Source organism: Alexandromys fortis, unplaced genomic scaffold, assembly GCF_014885135.2.
Source record: "Alexandromys fortis isolate MF-2015 unplaced genomic scaffold, M_Fortis_MF-2015_v1.1 scaffold_129, whole genome shotgun sequence".
In the NCBI taxonomy this organism is placed as follows: domain Eukaryota; kingdom Metazoa; phylum Chordata; class Mammalia; order Rodentia; family Cricetidae; genus Alexandromys; species Alexandromys fortis.
In genome coordinates this window covers 2,675,126-2,696,109 of record NW_026068022.1, presented here as the reverse complement: position 1 = coordinate 2,696,109, position 20,984 = coordinate 2,675,126, and the positions used below count along the sequence as shown (strand labels likewise).

General features: G+C 38.0%; 1 protein-coding gene and 1 non-coding gene across 2 annotated transcripts in view; both read left to right on the top strand.

Annotated features, from left to right (window-relative positions):
* Positions 1–20,984, top strand: part of Ipo7 (importin 7) — a 44,494-nt gene that overhangs the window by 12,771 nt on the left and 10,739 nt on the right. The window contains exons 3-17 of the mRNA XM_050163269.1: positions 1,061–1,219; positions 5,893–6,049; positions 7,602–7,691; positions 9,603–9,697; positions 9,809–9,893; positions 12,465–12,599; positions 13,344–13,443; positions 14,044–14,120; positions 14,270–14,386; positions 16,680–16,769; positions 17,147–17,312; positions 17,467–17,627; positions 18,438–18,566; positions 20,330–20,396; positions 20,476–20,601. Of these exons, the coding sequence (XP_050019226.1) occupies positions 1,061–1,219; positions 5,893–6,049; positions 7,602–7,691; positions 9,603–9,697; positions 9,809–9,893; positions 12,465–12,599; positions 13,344–13,443; positions 14,044–14,120; positions 14,270–14,386; positions 16,680–16,769; positions 17,147–17,312; positions 17,467–17,627; positions 18,438–18,566; positions 20,330–20,396; positions 20,476–20,601 (1,754 nt within the window). The remainder of the gene's footprint in view (positions 1–1,060; positions 1,220–5,892; positions 6,050–7,601; positions 7,692–9,602; positions 9,698–9,808; positions 9,894–12,464; positions 12,600–13,343; positions 13,444–14,043; positions 14,121–14,269; positions 14,387–16,679; positions 16,770–17,146; positions 17,313–17,466; positions 17,628–18,437; positions 18,567–20,329; positions 20,397–20,475; positions 20,602–20,984) is intronic.
* On the top strand, positions 16,879–17,062 carry LOC126514486 (small nucleolar RNA SNORA23). Its single transcript, XR_007595585.1, has one exon. It is a non-coding gene; the product is annotated as a small nucleolar RNA SNORA23 (small nucleolar RNA).

The window sequence follows — 20,984 nt, the reverse complement described above, 5'->3', positions numbered from 1 at the left end:
TATTTTTCGAGATAGGGTTTCTCTGTAGCTTTGGTGCCCGTCCCGGAGCTAGCTCTTGTAGACCAGGCTGGCCTCAAACTCCCAGAGATCTGCCTGCCTCTGCCTCCCGAGTGCTGGGATTAAAGGCGTGCGCCACCACCGCCCGGCTCCCAACTTTTATTTCTGCACTGAGAAGGAAAAAGAAAGATAGAGGGAAAGAATTTATGAATACTGTTTTGCAGTCTGTTGGTGATTTAAAAGATCTCCACTGTCTCTGCAGAGTAGGCATTGAAATAAGGTCTGCTCTGGGGAGTCCAGCGCCCTTATCACTGCCCTGTCTAGCCTGGAACACACTATGTCAGACTGGCCTTGAGCTCAAAGAGATCACCTGCCTCCCAAATGCTTGGATTAATAGTGTTTCTGGCTGGCAACCACTATTATTTTATAGGACTTTGCTAATTGCTGGCTGTCTTAATTATTTTGTGCCTACTTTTTGAGATTTTTGAGATAAGGTTTCTCATTGAACTCAGAGTTTATTAATTTGATTAGGCTGATTAGCCAACAAGGTCCAGGGTTCATCCTGTCTGTCTTCCTAGCATAGTATTGTACAGGTGTACTGTAGCACAAATAATAAAAACTAAAAAGGCTTTTTAATACTATGTCTTGTGTACATCAGACTGACCTCAAATACATGATCCTTCTGCCTCTACCGCATGTGTGTGTGCAGTTAAGCTTGGGTGGCTTTTAGTTCTTTATTTGTTTTTGTGGCCTTGGTTTTCCCGGAACTAGCTCTGTAGCCCAGTTGGCCTCGAACTAAATCCACCTACTTTTGCCTCCTGACTGCTGGTATTAAAGATTTTTGCCGCCACTACCTGGCTGGGTTTCTTTTAAATTGGTGGGAAGAGACAGTGTTGCTAAGTGAGTTGATAGTATTGCATTGTCTACATTTTATGTGCATCAAAATACTTGATGGATTATTTGAAATTAGACTTTGTTGAACCAACCTATTTTTCTTTGTCTGAGTTAACAAAGTATTATCTAGGTTTTTTCTTCTTCTTTACTGTTGAGTTTTGACTTTCAGGGTACAGCTTACTACATGCATTCATCATATCATCAAACATGACTACCCGAGCCGTTGGACTGCCATTGTGGACAAGATTGGATTTTATCTTCAGTCTGATAACAGTGCTTGTTGGCTGGGAATTCTTCTTTGTCTTTATCAGCTTGTGAAGAATTATGAGTAAGTGTTCCTCCTAATTCCAGTTAGGTTTTTGAGAAGTGGAGATAATTGTGAAAATTTAAACCAATTTCAACATAAAAAATTGCTTTTAATATAAGAAAATTAGTGATCTATGTTAGTTTAGTACTTTCCTATTGAAGTAGGAATCTTATTCTGAATTTTTCTTCATTATACTTATTTATTTTGTGTGTGTGCATATGTGTGTTCAAGTGGTTCAGTGCACAAATGGGGGCCAGAAGATAAGCTGGTGACATCACTCCCTCTACCATGCAGGTGCCAAAACGTAGCTGACTGACTCGATGCAGGGTATCCACCCTGCTGAGCCTTCACATGGTACTTATTCTAATCCATAATGTTTCTTTTTCTTTCTTTTTTTTCTATCTCTCTTTTTTTTTTTTTTTTTTTTTTTTTTTTTTTTTTTTTTTTTTTTTTTNTTTTTTTTTTTTTTTTTTTTTTTTTTTTTTTTTTTTTGTCAATGCCACTGAGAAGCTCGGCCCTGACCACTGTCCTTATGTTTTGTTAAAATCATTGACTCCTATTTAAAAATTGTCTCTAAAATTGGGGCTCCTTAGTAAGTACTGATAGCAGGCTTTTAGATTTGTGAGTGTGTGCTTGTTTGAAGGTGATTGGAGTGCAGTGAGCAACAGAGCACTTTATCAGTGAGTTCCTGATCCTTGCGCATTTGCCCTGCCAAGAACTAGTATTATAGTGGGACACCAGCCCAGCTCTTGATCTAAGAAATTCACAGTAATTACTTATTCAGTAACCTGAATATTTAAATGAATTATAGTTCATATAAATAATTTTCATAAGTTAGTAAGATTTTAGACCAAAGAGTTGTCTTAGCTCTGAATTTGATTCCCAGCATCCACATGGTGGCTTAAAACCATCTGTAATTCCAGTCCCAGGAAATCCGAAGTCCTCTTCTTGTCTCTGGCAGCACCAGGTATGCAAATGGTGCACAGAACATACAATATGCAGGTGAAACACTCACACACATAAAAAAAAGGCTTTAAAAAGAATAGTAAATCAAACATTGAAGGATTTTTTTTTTCTGTCAAGCATGTGGTTAAAGCAGTGAAATTGGTAGGTATGAAAGTATGGTGTGGAAAATTTATAAAAAATAATTAGTATGATATGGTGACTTGACCTCCATTCCTAAGAGCTAGGTAGATGCCATTGTGAGCCCTCTAGTTCTGGGACTTTGAGGCAACCTCTGACACCTTTTTGGGATCCCATTTCAAAGAACTGTGCTGTCCTGAGCAGGCGTGAAACACACCATTTACACCCTTGGTACTGGTGTTTTCTTGTGTCCCCACCAGCTACCCATCTTCCTGCTAAGGAATGTTCCAGCTGTCGCTCCAACTTCTATCAGAGTGCCAGTTGTAGTTCTGGTAAGTGAGTGACCAAAGCTAGAGAGAATAACAATAAGTTGGCAATGTCATTAAGAGGGTTTGAGTCTCTCTTATAACCTTAGCAGGAAAGAATTTGAGGGATTTTTAAATGAAATATAGAGGAGGCAACTACAATATTGGAATTTCAGTTTATTTTCAAGCAATGTTTATAGAATATAAGGGTATTTACAAGAGATATGTGGCTTGGAGAAATTTTAAGAAAATTCACGAAGAAATTGTTCTTTGGTCTAAAGCAGCATCTTATATCCTCAGAACATGCTTGTTTGTACGAAGAGATGAGACACTGAGGAAGTTCTATCACATCATACTGAATAGTAGTGGCACAAAGTAAAAGGGTAGAGAGCCAGAAGCATAATCTGGTAATCAGGGGAGCACTACTGGTACAGGTATTCAACCCTTGGGAAAATTTTAGGGGTACAGCTAACTTGTCATGACATTTTAGGAGTTCAGGCAACTCCTGGTAAGATGCTAGGGTTTTGGTCTGTAACTGGGACAGAGCTGGTCTTGCAATTCCTCCACAGCAGAGGATGACTTGAGTTTTTGATCCCATGCCTCTGATTTCTCAAGTTCTGGGTGTTGCCACACTTGGTTTGTATGCTGCTAAGAATCCAAAGTTGGGTTCTTGTGTATGTTAGACAGCACTCTTATCAGTTGAATTGTTTTGCTTGACAGGGTAGGAATTTTAGATATTAAAGAACCGCTGGCTTTTTATTTAGAAACAAAAAGTGAAGCCAAGTGTGGTGGTGCACGCCAGTAATACCAGCACTTGGGAAACAAATCTTTGTGAGTTCAAGAATAGCAAAGACTGCACAAGAGAAACCCTTTCTTAAAACAAGAAAAAAAAAATTAAAGGCCAAAGGATTGAACTTAATGGAGTGAATGTAGTTCATTAGTTTGCATCACTGGAGACTTGTAGTACTAGGCTCTTTGTTTTTATTTACAAAACCTACCTGCCTCTGCCTGCTGTAGGCTTCTTATTAATATCACGCATTTAGAAGCTTTTGGATCTCAGCAGTATGTAGTGTATTTTATGCTGTAAATTACTTTAATTGCTACTAGCTTAGATTAGGTACTACGAACCAATTCCCTGTCTAATATTTAGTGTGATTCGTGAGGTAAGGGAAAAGAAATTCTACCACGGAAGTTTTCATGTTGTAGGTGACTAACTGTGCTGGAAGGAGGGAAGTATATAATATAGTTCTTAACTTTATTGTTAGGAAAATTTGTCTGTAGTTCAACTGCAGAGTTCATGTGGTATTCTTCCTTTCTATAGGTACGTGAGTGTCAGGTGGTGTATTTGAGTATGTGGTGATTTGATTGAGTACCTCAGTATGAGCTCTCTGGCCTGCAGGTGCACGTGCACATCGTCAGTGGGAGGAATACACAGGCCAGAGGATAAGTCTGGCATCATATCTTGTTCTGTCACTATTGCCTTATTCCCATGAGACACTCAACCTGGAGCTTAGCTGAAAAAAAAAAATGGCTCCCCATAGCACCTTGGCTATATTTGTATGGCCATGACTGCCTTTTTCTTCTCTTTCTTTCTTTCTTTCTTTCTTTCTTTCTTTCTTTCTTTCTTTCTTTCTTTCTTGTGGATTCTGGGATTCAAATTTAGATACTCTTGTGCAGCACAGTCTCATGTGCTGAGCCATGTTACTAGCCCACATAGGAATTTCTTTTGTAAGTTATTACTGTTTTATTGACTGTTTTATTGACTGTTTTATTGAAGTATGATAATCTCTTAAACTTATTTAAGTGTGTTCATAGTATGTATGTGTAGTTGGTGGAGGGCACGTGTGAATTAGAGGACACCTATTCTTTCCTCCCAGCAAGGGTTATGGACATGGAACTCAGGTTCTTAGGTACACATAGCAAGTGTCTTTTTATCTTTGGGATTTTTGAGACAGGGATTCTTTGTGTAGCCCTGGCTGTACTGAAACTTACTCTGTAGACCAGGCTGGTCTTGAACTCGAGATCTAACTACCTTTGCCTCCTGAGTGCTGGATTAAAGGTGTGCACCACCATGGCCTGGTTTGTTTGTTAGTTTGCTTTATAACATTTATTTAAAAGCATGTGCACACCAGTGTGCATGTGTAGGCCATAGGACAACTTGTAAATGTTAGTTTTCTTTCCACTGCATGGGATTCCAGAAACTAAACTCAGGTCATTACAGTACCCTAATTTCCTGAACTAGTCTTATGATCCTGCCACCTTAGTTTTTAATAAAGATGGGGGCTTGCTAATTCATCTAGACTGGCTAGCTGGCAAAGATGCAGTGAACTTCCTGTCTATACCCCCCCAGTAATAGAACTATATGAATTTTCTATCCCTAGAATTTTTTTTTTACTTAATTTTTATAGGTATGTATGCCTGGGCGTATTTGTGTGTACTATATGTGCAGGAACCCTCAGAGGTCAGAAGAAGGCATCAGATCCCTGAAACTGGAGTTACAGGCAGTTGAGTCACTGTGTCCTTATGAGTATTAGGAATTGAACCCTGGTCTCTGCAAAAGCAGTGAATGCTTTTAACTGTTGAGCCATCTCTATAGCTTTGCGAATGAAGTCAGGTCCTGGTGCTTGCACAGCAAGCATTGTACAGGCTGAACCACCTCTTTAGTCCTCTTGGTGTTTTTTTTATTCTTGACCATTTACTTTGGTTATCATTAAACTCTGTAAGATAAATGAATGCAAGTTTTTTGCTATTAAGACAAGGTCTCCTCAATGTGGCCCAAGTTAGCTGTACCATTCTGCCTTAACACCATATGCTGGGAGATTACAGATGTGTACTTCTGTGCTTGACTGGGAAATCCTTTTATTTTGCTTGGGATATAACAGAACTAAGCCAGGGTCCCAGTTTGTAGCCACTTCTTTCATAGAGCACTGATACTTGCTTATGTCTGCCTCCCATTGCTGGCATTAAAAGTGAACTACTACACTTAGCCCAGTAATCCAACTTTTAAAGAACCTGTCCTGTCTCCCTTAAATACGGAATGCTTCACAAATCTACCATCCTAAAACAGGAGTCCCTCCAGCTGTCTTTGTCTCATTTCAGTTTCAGTATGTGTGCTCTGGAAGTGAGCGCCTGCCTTACCTTTATCTCTTCACTGCTGGGCCTGGGTTTTGTTTTCCTTAGCAGGCTTTTCTTTTCTTATGTGTCCTCAGTTTGGTTAGAAACTGTTGCTAGTACTTGTGAAATCAGATTTTTGTATCAGTTACGGAAGTACATTCTTACAGAATTAGTTTGTATTCCTATCCACAGGTACAAGAAACCAGAAGAGCGAAGTCCATTAGTGGCAGCAATGCAGCACTTCCTGCCAGTTCTGAAGGACCGCTTTATCCAGCTGCTCTCTGATCAGTCCGACCAGTCTGTCCTAATCCAAAAGCAGATATTCAAGATCTTTTATGCTCTTGTTCAGGTACTATTGTTTTGATGTTTATTACATTTATTTGTGTGTGGGAGGGAGGGGCTTAGTGTATGCCATGGCACACTTGTGCAGGTCAGAGGACAGCATGGGGTTGGCTCTCTCCTTCCACCATCATTTGGGCCCTGCGATTGAACTCAGATTTGATAGTAGACATTTTTATCTACTGAGCCATCTCACCATCCTGAAGGTACTATTTTTTAAACAGTGTTTTTAGTTCATTTTAAAATTTTTAATTTCTTTTATAATTTCATACATATGTACAGTATATCTTATCTATCTCTATTTCTACTTCCCCTGATTCCTCCTAACATATTCTCTTCTACCTTCATTTCTTTTTCTTTTTTTAAAAAAGAGAAAATAAGGGGGCTGGAGAAATGGCTCAGTGGTTAAGAGCACTGCCTGCTCTTCCAAAGGTCCTGAGTTCAATTTCCAGCAACCACTTGGTGGCTCACAACCATCTGTAATGAGGTCTGGTGCCCTCTTCTGGCCTGCAGACACAGACAGAATATTGTATACATAATAAATAAATATTTAAAAAAATAGAAAATAATACACAGAGTAATTAGTGCTGCTTATATACAGTGACAATGGGTGTGGACTTGTTCCAGTTCTTTTTAAAGCAAGGGTCATTCCCCCACTCCACCTTAATTTTTTACGTTTGGAAACGTTATCATGTAGCCCAGGCTGGCCTTAAATGCTTTAATCCTCCTGCCTCTGATTTTTGAACGCTAGAATTAGAAGCATGTACGATTGTAGCTACTTGTAAGGAATATGCATGCATACACATGCATGTAAACGCTGATTGTCATTTATCCTTATTTAGAAAAATAATTTTAGCATTTGTGTTAATAATTTGACAGTCTAACTTGGATGTGGTAGTATGTGCCTCTGGATGCTAAGACCGGAGAATCATGAGTTTGAGGCCAGCCGGTGCTATATGGTGTATTATAGTCTTGTCTGGATAGTACAGCAGAAGAACCTTGTTTTAGAGGAAAAAAAGTAAAAAAGAACTTGAGTGTGACTGAATGAAACCATCTAGAAGTTATAGTTAGGAGAAGCACATTTGAAGCCAGCCTGTGAGGAGCTGTCTTAGGAAAAGGTTTGTTGCTAGTATTACAAGTCCAAAGCCTAAACAAGTATGCCTCCAACAGACTAGCAGTTCTAATAGATGTGATATTGTAAATGGGCAGTTAGAATTCTAACTGTCCAGTGTCACTGATTTTCTATTGTAGAGGTGGAGCCCAGGCTAGTCTTGAACTTAGTTTCACATGGTCTGCTGACCTCAGCCTCTTGAGTAACCAGGACTATGGATATATATCACCACTCCCTGCTTAAATTAGTAAAACTTTTTTATAGTCTTTATTCATAAGTCAGTGAGTCGTGTTGGTGCACAATTATGGTCGACCCAACCAGGAATTGGTGAGCTTTCCCTAAGGAAATTAGTCTATGTAGAAATCGTGACTGAGGGAACTGATAGGTATTGTAGAGAACAAAGAAGTGGCACTTGGAACTTTAAAAATACTAATTCTTGGTTTTTCTTTAGTATACACTCCCACTGGAGCTGATAAATCAACAGAATCTGACAGAATGGGTGGAAATTTTGAAGACGGTTGTGAATAGGGATGTACCTAATGTAAGTTCTTTTGTGTTGCTTCTCTTTTTCTTATGTGTTCCTTCTCTCTGGAGACAGGTTTTTTTCTTTATAGTCCTGATTGTCCTGGAACTCACTCTGTACACCAGGCTGACTTCCTCTGCCTCCCTAGTTAGTGTACCACCATAACCAGCTCTTCTGTTTCCTTATGTGCTAAAGGGCTATTTCTAGAAGAAAAAATAAGCCGCTTTCAGTTCTCTCTTTGGTTTTTTGAGACAGGGTTTCTTTTTGTAGCCCTGACTGTTTTGGAAGTAGGTCAGGCTGGCCTCAGAACTCAAAAGAGATCCGCCTTCCTCTGCCTGCCGAGTGATGAGTTTAAAGAAGTGCTCCCACACTCCTGGCTTCATTTCTTTCTTCCCATTAATTAGAGTGTAACCTAGTAATCTGACAGGTGGCCTTGAACAGAGGAAGAATGTTATTTGCTAGGTTATGGTTTATATATTTCTTAAAAAGCAGACTATTATTGGTGTATTTTTATTTATTTATTTTTTTAAATTTGATGTATGACTATTTTGTTTGAGTTTATGTCTCTGTACCACATGCATGCTTCATGCCATTAGAGGAGGACACTATAGACTATAGAAATCATATGGGTGCTTGGAAGTGGTCCTGGGTCCTCAAGTGCTCTTAACCCCTGAGCCATCTCTCCAGCCCGATACACAACTCTTACACCAAAGAAGTTACCCTTTTGAAGTATATAACTTTGGTATTTTAATACATTAAGAGCCATCCAACTGTATTTTTATACTGTTAAACGTGGCGATTTTTACAGTTATAATATTTCTACTGATCTTATTTTTTCTAGCAGGTTGGGATTAAATGGGTTGTTAAATACTTAGTGACATTTAAGTATTCATGCACCTTACCTATAACAATCTTGAATTTTATTTTAAACTTCTACATTAGGGTATGTAATTATGACAGAGTAATACTATTAATGGGATGAATGAGATAACATTCTTGTTATTTTGGTTGATTTTGTATTTTTCCAAGTGCTAGGAATAGAACTCTGTTTACTAAGCACAAATGCTCTAATTTAAATATTCAGTTTGTTTAAAAAATTTAACCTTGTGGTTAAATTTATAATTAATTTAGAATTAATAATCTTGCTTATAATTTCTTTTGCCGAATATAGTTAGGATATTTGTTCATGTTTGGTGTGATTTGTATATTTTCTCTGCCACATAGTAAGTACCCTTTGTACCATGCTGATGAGGATACTCAAGTGGTGCGCTTTGAGATTGTCCGTGAAAGTGTTTATGAATCGGTATTTTCAGTTACATGCTTCTTTTTTATTGAGCTAAATATTTTTCTCTGCTCCCCTCCCTTCTCCTCTCCCCTTCTACCTTCTCCCATGATCCCCACATAGTCACATGCTTTTACTCTTGCATAAATATGGAATGATAGAATGGCTGAATATTTGACTTTATTAATAGTAACTTCCATAGTGACTTGCGCCTGATTTGGCATTATTCTCATTGGCAGTGGATGAAGGTTTCAGTTCTGTATTCTCACGTTGTAAACTTTAAAAAAATGTCATGGATGTCTTAATCTAGCTCTTTCTTTTAAAAATTATGTTATTAATCATTACTTTGATTTTGAATGCTAGATTTTTATTTATTTATTTATTTATTTTGGATTTTTGAGACAGGGTTTCTGTGTGGCTTTTTTTGGTTCCTGTCCTGGAACTAGCTCTTCTAGACCAGGCTGGCCTCGAACTCACAGAGATCTGCCTGCCTCTGCCTCCCGAGTGCTGGGATTAAAGGCGTGCGCCAGTGCCCGGCTTGAATGCTAGATTCTTTACCTTTATGATTGAGTCTATTCTTACTTGATAAATAAAGTTCTTTCAAAATTATAGTCTCTCAATATTATTAAATAAATGTCTCTTTAAAGGAAACACTTCAAGTTGAAGAAGATGATAGGCCAGAGTTGCCTTGGTGGAAATGTAAGAAGTGGGCCTTACATATTCTAGCAAGACTTTTTGAAAGGTATGTCCTTGTCCATATGTAGCAATTTATTTTTTTTTCCAAGCTTTTGCTATAATGAATATAGATGTAAAGCATTATAAGGAAATAATGGGTACATTTATCTTTATGTAGATATGGAAGCCCTGGGAATGTTTCTAAGGAGTATAATGAATTTGCTGAAGTCTTTCTGAAGGCATTTGCTGTTGGTGTCCAGCAAGTAAGTTTTTGTTTGTTTGTTTGTTTGTTTTTCCAGACAGGGTTTCTCTGGTTTTGGAGCCTGTCCTGGAAATAGCTCTTGTAGACCAGGCTGGTCTCGAACTCACAGAGATCCGCCTGCCTCTTCCTCCCAAGTGCTGGGATTAAAGGCATGCGCCACCACCACCGCCTGGCCCAGCAAGTAAGTTTTAACAATTAGGTAGAAACATGCCGCTTTTTGTTTGAGTTGTTGTAAAGATTCATTTTATGTTAATGGGTATTTGGCATGCATTGTGAACCATTTGAACATTTCTGGTACCCTGTGGGTTGCGATCCCTTTAGAGTTATAACCTTTTCACAGGGTTTGAATATCAGGTAATTGCATTATGATCTATAACAGTAGCAATATTATACTTAGAACTAGCAATGAAAACTTTATGGTTGGTGTTACCACACATGAGGAACTGTATTAAAGGGCTGCAGATTAGGAAGGTGGATCTACTGCCTTAGAGACTTGAAGAGAGTGTCAGATACCCTGCAACTGGTTGTGCGCCAACATGTGAGTGCTTTGTCTAAGGAGCTGTTGCTCTTAACCAACATGGCTCTCCAGTCGCATGTTTGTTGTTGCTGCTGTTGTTTGGTTTTTGTTTCCTTATTTGTTTCTTTTTTGTTTCTCGAAGTAGTTTCTCTGTCCTGACTGTCCTGAACTTCTTTCTCTGTAGACCAGGCTGACCATTAAGTGATCTGCCTGCCTCTGCCTCCTGAGTTTTGGAAATAAAAACATGACCACCCTCCCCTCCCTTCCCTTCCTTCCCTTCCCTTTTTTTTTTTTTTTTTTTCCTTTTCTTTCTTTTCCTATTAAAGACAGTTTTACCGTGTAACCCAGACTGGCTTCTGTCTCTGGAGTACCAGGACTATTAGGTGTGTGTCACTGTGCCTGACTCCAGCTCTACTTTCCAAAAAGCTTTTGAAAATTCTAATCCTCTTTCCCCCATCTCCTTAATTCTGGGATTTACAGGTTTGTCAAAACTTGTATGGCTTAGAGTCATTCTTCTAAAGACCATGTGTTTGACCCTTGTAGCAGTTTTCAAACATTTTTGGCCTAAAGAATTTGAGGGTTTTGGCTAGTTTTAGGAAATGATCTAAGATACCATATTTTCAGGGCTTAAGGTGTTGGTGTTGTGGGTTTTTTTTTTTTTTTTTTTTGGTGTTGTTTTGTTTGTTTTTTTGAAGACAGGATTTCTCTGTAACAATTGTGACTGTCCTGGAGAACTTGAATTAAAGGCTGCACCACCACTGCCCAGGCTATTTTCAGTTTTTAATGAATGAATTTACCAAATGGTGGACAAGGGGGAGAAGGAAATATTGACAAATTGAAGCCTCCAGCAGAAACTGACTTTTCATGACATTAGCTGGAGATCCTATTAAGAGATTCGGGTCAGAGCATAGTGTTCTCTCAGTGAAGCTTCCAAGTCAAAAAATAAATATAGGGATAGAATGAAATTGGCTAACAACACCTACCAGAAACTGCCTTGTGTTGCGGCCTCCATTCCCATTTAAGCTTTCTTGTCATGGGACCTTACCATGCCTGAACTTCAGGCTCTTTTCTACTGTAGACACTTTAAGTATATGTATCTGTGAGTCTATGATACATAGACTTACTCCTTTGTACATAATTTAGTAACAGGCAGGGCTAAAAAGTAGGGCTTAGTAAAATAGATAAAATAATATAATATTTTACAGTAGCTTTCCTTTATCTTTCAGAGCCTCTGAAAGGGTCTCACTTTGCAATTGAGTATTTTAAAATATCAGGTTGAACTGGAACTGTTGATTAATTGTAAATAGTAGGTGACAGACTTTGTAAGGCTTAATAAAAGGAAATCAGGCCTAGGACTATCTCAGTAGTGTGGTTGGTATGTTGAGTAGGTAGCATAGGGTTTGTCTTCTTTACTTAGCTAGACACCAGGCCTTTGTCCCAGTCTTACTTTGGTTTATTATTTTATTGTATTTAAAATATTTGTTTTGACATGTACATGTGTACAAGAATGTGCATTACATTGTATGCGTGTGAAGGTCAGAGGACAATTTGCCAGTTCCAAGGTTATAATTAAGGTTGTCTGGCTTGGTGGCAAGTGTCTTTAACCCAGAACCATCTCACTGTGCCGTCCATTTATCTATCTGTCTACCTGCCTACCTGCTTACCTCCCTATTGTTTTTCAAGACAGGCTTTCTTGGTGTAGCTTTGGTGCTTGTCCAGGAACTAGCTCTTCTTGTAACCAGACTGGGCTCAAACTCACAGATCTGCCTGCCTCTGCCTCCCGAGTGCTGGGTGTGCCACCACTGCCTGGCAAGTTAATGTAGTTCTCCACACAAGTTTTAAAGTGTCTCTTTAAAAGACCAAGTGGTGTGTGTATGTGTGTGTGTGTGTGTGTGTGTGTGTGTGTGTGTGTGTGTGTGTGTGTGTGTGAGAGAGAGAGAGAGAGAGAGAGAGAGAGAGAGAGAGAGAGAGAGATGTCTAGGCCTGTATTTTTATTACCTCTTGGTTAAAATTTATCTGCCTTTTGTTTTTGATTGAACTTTCTTTTTTATAAAGGTTTTATTGAAAGTGTTATATCAGTACAAGGAGAAACAATATATGGCTCCTCGAGTTTTACAGCAGACATTGAATTATATTAATCAAGGAGTTTCCCATGCTCTCACCTGGAAGAACCTGAAACCTCATATACAAGTAATGATTTTTTTTCCTCTGGAATGGCTTTTTTTGTTTTGTTGATTGATTGGTTTTGCTTTTTTAGCAGTTGTAATAGAAATACATTAATTGCCATAAAGGTTGGATAATTGCTGAGTTTTTTTTACCTATTGTGAGTCTGGTGATTATTTGGATAGTGCAGCAGAAAAAGAAGAGAACTCTGACAAAGTAATGAGAGATAGTTTATGAATTTTCAGCTACATTTCAGTTTCAAACTCATACTTCAAGCTAAAATTTAAGCTTTGGCCATTGGATTTCAGTTAATATTTTAGGCATGTGATTTGCACTTAGCAAGAGACTATTTCATCACATTGCTATTTTGTTAATTTATTAGCTTTTAGAGTTCTAGAATTTGCTCGTCTTTCCTTGTTTGTTTTTTTTTGTTTTTTCTGCTGCCTTTGGGGTGCTATAGATTGGGCCTGCGCTGCTTGCTGGTTAGGCTCAGCATCGCTGTGCTACATAACTGCCATCTATGTAGACATATGTCTCTCTGTGTAATCCTTATAAGTAGATGTAGCTTGGTTGTTGGCTTAAAAATGCATTAAATAAATTGCTGTAGCTTGTAAAATTTTATATATAATTAATTTATATATAATTAATTTTTATATATAAAAAATTTATATATAATAATTTTATATATAATTAGTTTTGCTACTTAAGCAGATTGGACAGGTTAAATGTGAAAGCTGAAGGCTGTTACTTTTCTTAACTTTTAAATTGCAGGGCATTATCCAAGATGTTATTTTTCCATTGATGTGCTATACAGATGCTGATGAGGAACTCTGGCAAGAAGACCCTTATGAATATATACGCATGAAGTTTGGTAAGAAAATTTATCTTGTCTTATGTGTTTGGTGGTGCAGGCCTGTAATCTCAAAATTAGGAAGGAAAAAGGAAGGTTATCCCCAGTTGCATGACAAATCTGAGGCCAGTTTGATATTGTCTCGCAAACAAGAGGGTCCACAAAGATGACTCAGGTCCAGTGCTTGCTGCCAAGGCTGATGACCTGAGGAGTCACAGGATACCGTCCTCTACCTGCTGGCTTCAAATGCATCTGCCTCTGCCTCCTGAGCACTGGGCATAAATGCATGTGACACTGTTGTGAGGCTAACCCTGAGCTCAAGATGCTCCTACTTCAGCCTCTTTGGTACTGGAATTAGAGGTTTGCACCACCACATCTAAGTCTAGGGCTTTGTTTTTTTACAGAACACAATTCATAAACTAGGGAATATGTATTTTGCCAAGAAAATTAGTAAGCAAGACACCATATTCCATGTCATTAATCCTCATACCTGGGAGTTTGAGGCAGGGGGATAAGGAGTTCAAGGCCATCCTGGGATTCCTGAAAGATTTCGGGACCTATTACAAAACATAGTGAAAACTATTATTTCCTCTAAATTTTCTTCTTACATTTATTCTCTAGATGTGTTTGAAGATTTCATTTCTCCTACTACTGCTGCACAGACACTTTTGTTCACTGCCTGTAGTAAAAGGAAAGAGGTGAGTTAGCAGATAGATAACATTTGCTTTATTAGTTTTAATTTTGTCAAATATATTTTCTTTTTCAATGTTAATCATGTGTTATTTTTGTCAGTGTGTTCATCAAAAACCATAGGCTAGTCTATAAAGTGTTGATGTCTTTTATTCAGGTACTGCAAAAGACTATGGGATTTTGCTACCAGATTCTTACTGAACCAAATGCTGATCCTCGTAAAAAAGATGGAGCCTTGCATATGATTGGCTCTTTAGCTGAAATACTTCTGAAGGTATTTCTTTGTGTGCGAGAGAGTGTGATATATTTGTAATAATACATTTATATATAATTAATCATCTCTATTAATATAGATTTCCTGTCTTGTGTAACAAATGTGTGCAGTACTCACCTGCAGAGATCAAAAGTCATTGTTGGATAACTGAAGCTAGAGATAGAGTTGTTATGAACCTGCTGATGTGGGTTATGGGAACTGAACTCTGGATTTCTAGAAGAGCAATGAATGGTTTTAACTGCTGGTCCATCTTGCCAGCTTCTAATTTAATAGTTTCCTCTTTTTTTAATTTAAACGTGAGGTATGATGTGTATAGCATGTAGTCTGTCTATTTTAAAGTATTTAACTACAGCTGGTAACCACCAAACCTGACAGCTCAATCTTTGGGGCTCACATGGTAGGAGAGAATTAAATCCTAGAAATTGTCATCTGACATGCACGTAGCACTGTGGCAAACATACAATAAATAAATACTAAAAATTCTAAGAGCATGTAACTCACGGTATAGTCACAGTACTGTATCTAGCTCATTTGAAGGCATTTTCATCACCACAAAAGAAATCCTGTCTTGCCTTTACTCACACCTGTGGGAAGCAAAGGCAGGCAGATCTTTGAGTTCAAGTCCAGCCAGGTCTACAATATAAATCTCAGGACCCTATTTCACAGAAGCAAGAAATGAATAAAAGAAAAGAAAGAAATCCCATATCTATAATAGAATCCTAATGCTGAGCCTACATTTCTATGAGTTTATTTTGGGCCTTTCACACAAACTGAAGGGTGTTATGTGTACTTTGACTGGCATTTGGATTTAGTGTAATGTTTTAAAGGTTTCTCATCTAGCATGTAGCTATGCTTATTTCGTGGCACCAAATATTGGATTGAATGTTAATATTGCATTTTCTTTGTCTATGTTTCGGTTGATATACATTATTTATGGTTCTACCTTTCTATTCTGAACCATGGTGCTGGCAAACATCCCTTTACAAGTTAGTTTTGCATTTTCTAGGAGTCTAAATTGCTCCTTATGTTTTTCAGAGGGTTATACAAAATGGTTGCTGCATTTTAGCATCTGCAGCATATGAAAGCTTTAATTTCCACCACATGTTTATCAGTGATTATTAGTTTTTGGTTTTGATGTTCTTGATTTTTAGGCTAACCTCAAACACGAGACACTTTAGTCCCAGCCCCCTCAAATGCTGAGGTTCCCAGTGTTTACTCGCTATTGTTTCCAGTGCTCACTTTCGGGGGCTGGAGAGATGGCTCAGAGGTTAAGAGCATTGCCTGCTCTTTCAAAGGCCCTGAGTTCAATTCCCAGCAACCACATGGTGGCCCACATCCAGTGCTCACTTTCTTTATCATCATAGCCATCGCAGGCTAACATGAATCAGGTTCAGTGGTGGTGAACTTTAGCATCCCAGGGGCAGTCTTAGAGGTGTAGGCTAACACAACAGGCTACAACATAGCTTTTTGACCAGAGCCATCTTATGTGATGTGGCATCTCTCATTTGAATGGTATGTCTGTCGTGACTGATAAAATGACAATGAAAATCTTTTCATGTTTTCATGTGCTCCTTAAACATTTTTCTTTAGAATTGAAGATAAACTGTTTCGTGTGTGTGTGTGTGTGTGTGTGTGTGTGTGTGTGTTTGTGCATGTGTGTACTGGAGTTTCAGGCATAGGTCGTTGTGCCTTCCTTTTTTTCTTTTTTATGTTTTATTTAGCATTATTTTATGTGCATTGGTGTGATGTGATGGTTTTAGATCCCCTGCAACTGTATCTTCTGACAGCTGTGAGCCGCCATGTGGGTGCTGGGAACCGAACCCGGGTCCTCTGGAAGAGCAGTCAGCGCCACCAATCACCGAGCCATCTCTCCAGCCCCTGTGCCTTCCTTTTTATGCTCAAAATTGTTTTAATAGTTTTACTGAATGTGTTGTGCCAACTAAGTTATTTTTCTAGCCCCCTAAGTTTCTTAGCAGACAAGGTTCCATTGAAACTTGGTGTGGTTGCTTTCTAATTAGGGAATTCTAAAATGTATAATTGCTGGGACTTGCTGGGAGTGGAGGGAAAAGAGTAAAAGGAGGCAGTAAGATGACTCATGAGGCAGACTTAGATATATACTGAGGGCCTATCTCAGAGGAAAAAATAGTCACAGTATAAAAGTGAATAAGTTGTGTATCATGAGATTTAGGGAGGAGAATAAATTTATGTCTCTTAGTACTTTTTGATAATATGTGTGTTTGCAACTTGAAACAGTGTTCAGACAACTTTTTGAGATAGTTTTTTGTATTTACAGAAAAAGATCTACAAAGATCAAATGGAATACATGTTGCAGAATCATGTATTTCCTCTCTTCAGCAGTGAGCTAGGCTACATGAGAGCAAGAGTAAGTTGTATATTTGATGTATTTATTTGTATGTCTTGTAAGGAATGATTAAAAATTGAAACTTTGTCTTGAAAACATGTCTCAGTGCTGTGAGTCTTACCTGGCTGCTGTAGTACTGTGTGCATAGTTGTCATCTATGTCTGGTAGCAGTGTCTGTCTGTGTTTTGCATTCAGATCTTGCTATCCACACAAAGATTGTGCAGCCAAAGAGTAACATGGGATCATAGTACTGGTTTAGTGTTGTGTGCTTGAACACATCTCCCACTGGCCAGCCTCCAAATTCCCAGACACAAAACTCTGGGAAGAGCTCGTTTTTGGGAAATCTAAGATGTTTATAGTCACACACATGCATCCATCCCTTCCCCCTGTATTTAAAGGCTTGCTGGGTACTTCACTATTTTTGTGAAGTGAAGTTTAAAAGTGATCAGAACCTCCAAACAGCTTTAGAGCTGACAAGAAGATGTCTGATTGATGACCGTGAAATGCCTGTGAAAGTGGAAGCTGCCATTGCTCTGCAAGTATTGATAAGCAATCAAGAAAAAGGTAAGTGGTTTGTATGTCATAGATACCGTTATATAACTGTAAAGCAGAATTCTAGGAACTAGCTTGATAAAATCTGTGAAAGCACTTGGGGTTTTCTGTTTTTGTATCCAACTTATTATTTACCTGTTTAAGTTCCTTTCCCTCTCTATTACAGCTAAAGAATACATCACTCCATTTATCAGACCTGTAATGCAGGCTCTTCTTCATATTATAAGAGAAACAGAAAATGATGACCTTACAAATGTAATTCAGAAAATGATCTGTGAATATAGTGAAGAAGTTACTCCTATTGCTGTAGAAATGACACAGCATCTGGTATGTTGTTTGAACCTGTTCCTATTGCAAAGATGTTAATTTAGCTTGCTCTTTGAGTCTTGTAGTTTGTCACAAGGTCTTGCTTTTCTAAATGCAAATGTTCTATATAACATGTTCTAAAGTCCTTGAGAAATATTTACCTCGTTTATTTCTCACATGTTTCTAGTTGAAATAACTCTTCTACTTTATAAAGAAAGATTGTGAAGTTAAAAAAAATATCGAGTTACTTGCCAGAGCTAAATGTAGCGTGTCTGGGATTCATCCTTGTTTTGTCACACTGCAGCCTCTTAGGTGTGTTTGTCTCAGATCTTTTGGGCTTTCCTGAGTACTCAGAACAGGTAGAGCAATTTTTGTCCTCCCAGGGAACCTGGGTTCAACTTCCAGCACCTCCATGTTGCCTCAGAACTGTGTACAACCCCAGTTCCACAGGAGCAGGCGCCAGGCATGCAGATGTTCCACAGACATATTTGAAATCAAAACACTCCTACACTGAATTGTGTTTTTAGGCTAATCAGCACCCTGGCGATTTAATTTACCTGTATTTGGGCATAGTCAAAGAAAGGATCTCCTAAGTTGCTGGGACTGGCATTGGACTCGGTGTCATTTAGTCCTTTGGCACTAAGAATATTAATGATAAGCACATGTGTATCTTGTTTCGTTAACCTTACAGTGTCAGTATCCCACCCCCAAGTACTATGGCAGAAAGTTTGAGGCCTGCCTGGGATATGCAGCCTGCCTGCTACTCTCTTTGTTGTGTCCTCACTCTTCTCCCAGTATTCCAATCAAAACATTGAATACATTTCATTCTAGGCAATGACATTTAACCAAGTAATCCAGACTGGACCAGATGAGGAAGGAAGTGATGACAAAGCCGTCACTGCTATGGGCATTCTAAATACAATCGACACACTTCTGAGTGTGGTTGAAGATCATAAAGAGGTAAAAAATAAACAAGTAAATAGAAAAAGACTCATGCTGCATTTTTTTATGGGGTTATAAAGCCGTTTCACCTGCTTTTATTTGATCACTTAATTACTTCTGGCTTCAAGGTTAAAATTGGTACCATACAAATGTTGTTAAGTTATAGATTACACACAGAGTGTTTTGAAGCAGATAATTTTTATTAAAGTCAGCATACGGTGATTTCTTTGAAAACATATACTAGTTTCACTTGGAGTTGTTTTTGGACTGGAGAGATGACTCAGCAGGGAAAAGTCCTTGTCTCCAAGGCTGATGGCCTGAGTGCAGTTCCTGGACATAGATAAACAAAAAAATGAATGTAAGAATAAACACGTAGGTATAAAACATTCTTCTGATTTTACCATTATCTTCAAGGATAAAGGATATCTTACATTATCTTGTAAGGAGAAATAATTGTGAATATTAAAGCTTGAATTATTTAAACCATAAAGCTATAACTAACTGATTTCACCCAAATTTATAATGTTTTAGCATTTTCACCATGTTTCCTTTGGATTTTATTTTCCATCAGAAGCCAATTTTTTTTTATTTTATCAGTTTTCTGGTGTTGGTGTTGGCATCAAGGCAGAGCGTCTTCTATGCTAAGCAATTGCTGTGCTATTGAGCTATAGCCTAGCACAAACAGTGCTAGTGAGTAGAGGAAATAGAATCCCTCAAAGGTTATGTCATTTTTTTGGAGATAAGGTCTTACTGTGTGTGTGTGTGTACCCGATAATGACTTGAAACTCATTGTACATAGAGCAGTGCTGGTTTTACGTATTCCTTGCATCTTCTTAGACTCTATAGACTACCACCATGCTTAGCTAGCGATAATTTCAACCCTGCTTCTTTTCCCACAGTCACTGTCATGAATTTGGTGTTGATAAGTATACTGTGGATGTTTATACAGGTGATATAGGTCATCTACAAAATATTTTCAGATGCCTCTTATCTGTTGCATAAATGGCATTAGAACATTTTGCATTTTCTATCATAATTACAGATAGGCAGAATCTATGTAAAATCTTATCCTTTGTTTTTATTTAGCAGATGAAAATCTTTGAGAAATTTAAGTGGAGTTTATTAACATGCTATATGTTTGAAACTAATATTTCAATGTATCTAATTTGTAAATAAATTTTTCTTCTATATTTAATGTTCGTATGTTCTTCACAGATAGGAAAAGGGCCGAGGAGGTGGTATTTCCCATTATTCTTAGATGGAGTTGAGACTTAAGTTTATATATCATGGGTCACGCTATCTGATGATTTGATCAATGGTACAGGGCATGCTAACATGCACTAAACCTGGCAGAAACAGGTGGATCTTTGAGTTTGAGGTTTGTGTAGTCTACATAGTGAGTTCTAATGCAGCCAAGGCTACTCAGTTTGGGGTCTTACTTAAATAAGGACCACTCTTAGAAAACAAAGGAAAAAAATGGGGAAATGACCTAATTAGAATTACTGGCATTGATGAACACTTCATTCTTTCAGACAATGTTGTTATAAATTAACCAGTGACTTTTTAGTTTTGTCTGGACTGAGTGTAATCAACATACTCAAAAGAAAAAGATTTAATAGTATTTTCCCCTTATGCCATTTTTTTATAAATAAACGAGTGGTTTCCTATTTTCTCTTTGTTGTTAGACTTGTTCCTAATTTTATGTGTGTTGTTTCAGAATAGATTCAAAGTGCTTTCTTAGAAAAATGTGACATTGCTTAAAATTTTTTTTTCTTTTTTAGATAACCCAGCAGCTTGAGGGAATCTGCTTACAAGTCATTGGGACCGTTTTACAACAGCATGTCTTAGGTATTATACCTGATTTCACCATTTTTACATTATTTAGAATGAATAAGCATGTCTTGACAACTTGATAATTCTCTTCTAGAATTCTATGAGGAGATCTTCTCTTTGGCACATAGTCTGACATGTCAACAAGTATCTCCACAGATGTGGCAGTTACTGCCCCTTGTATTTGAGGTATTTCAGCAAGATGGCTTTGATTACTTTACAGGTAAGGTTAAATCAACATGAAAATATTTACTGTTCCTCTACCCCATTATGATTACCTAATAATTTATAATTTGAACACGTCAGTAACAATTAATGCCCAAGAATAATAGCATGTGGTATTAATTGTTGTGTTATTATTAATGTTTGCTTTTTAAAACACATGCCTCATACTTGTCAAATTAATGGAAATAAGTATGTGTATGTATTTGGCTTAATGCAAAGGATTTTTTTTTTTGTTTTTTTGTTTTTTTTTTTCGAGACAGGGTTTCTCTGTTGTTTTGGAGCCTGTCCTGGAACTAGCTCTGTAGACCAGGCTGGTCTCGAACTCACAGAGATCCGCCTGCCTCTGCCTCCCGAGTGCTGGGATTAAAGGCGTGTGCCATT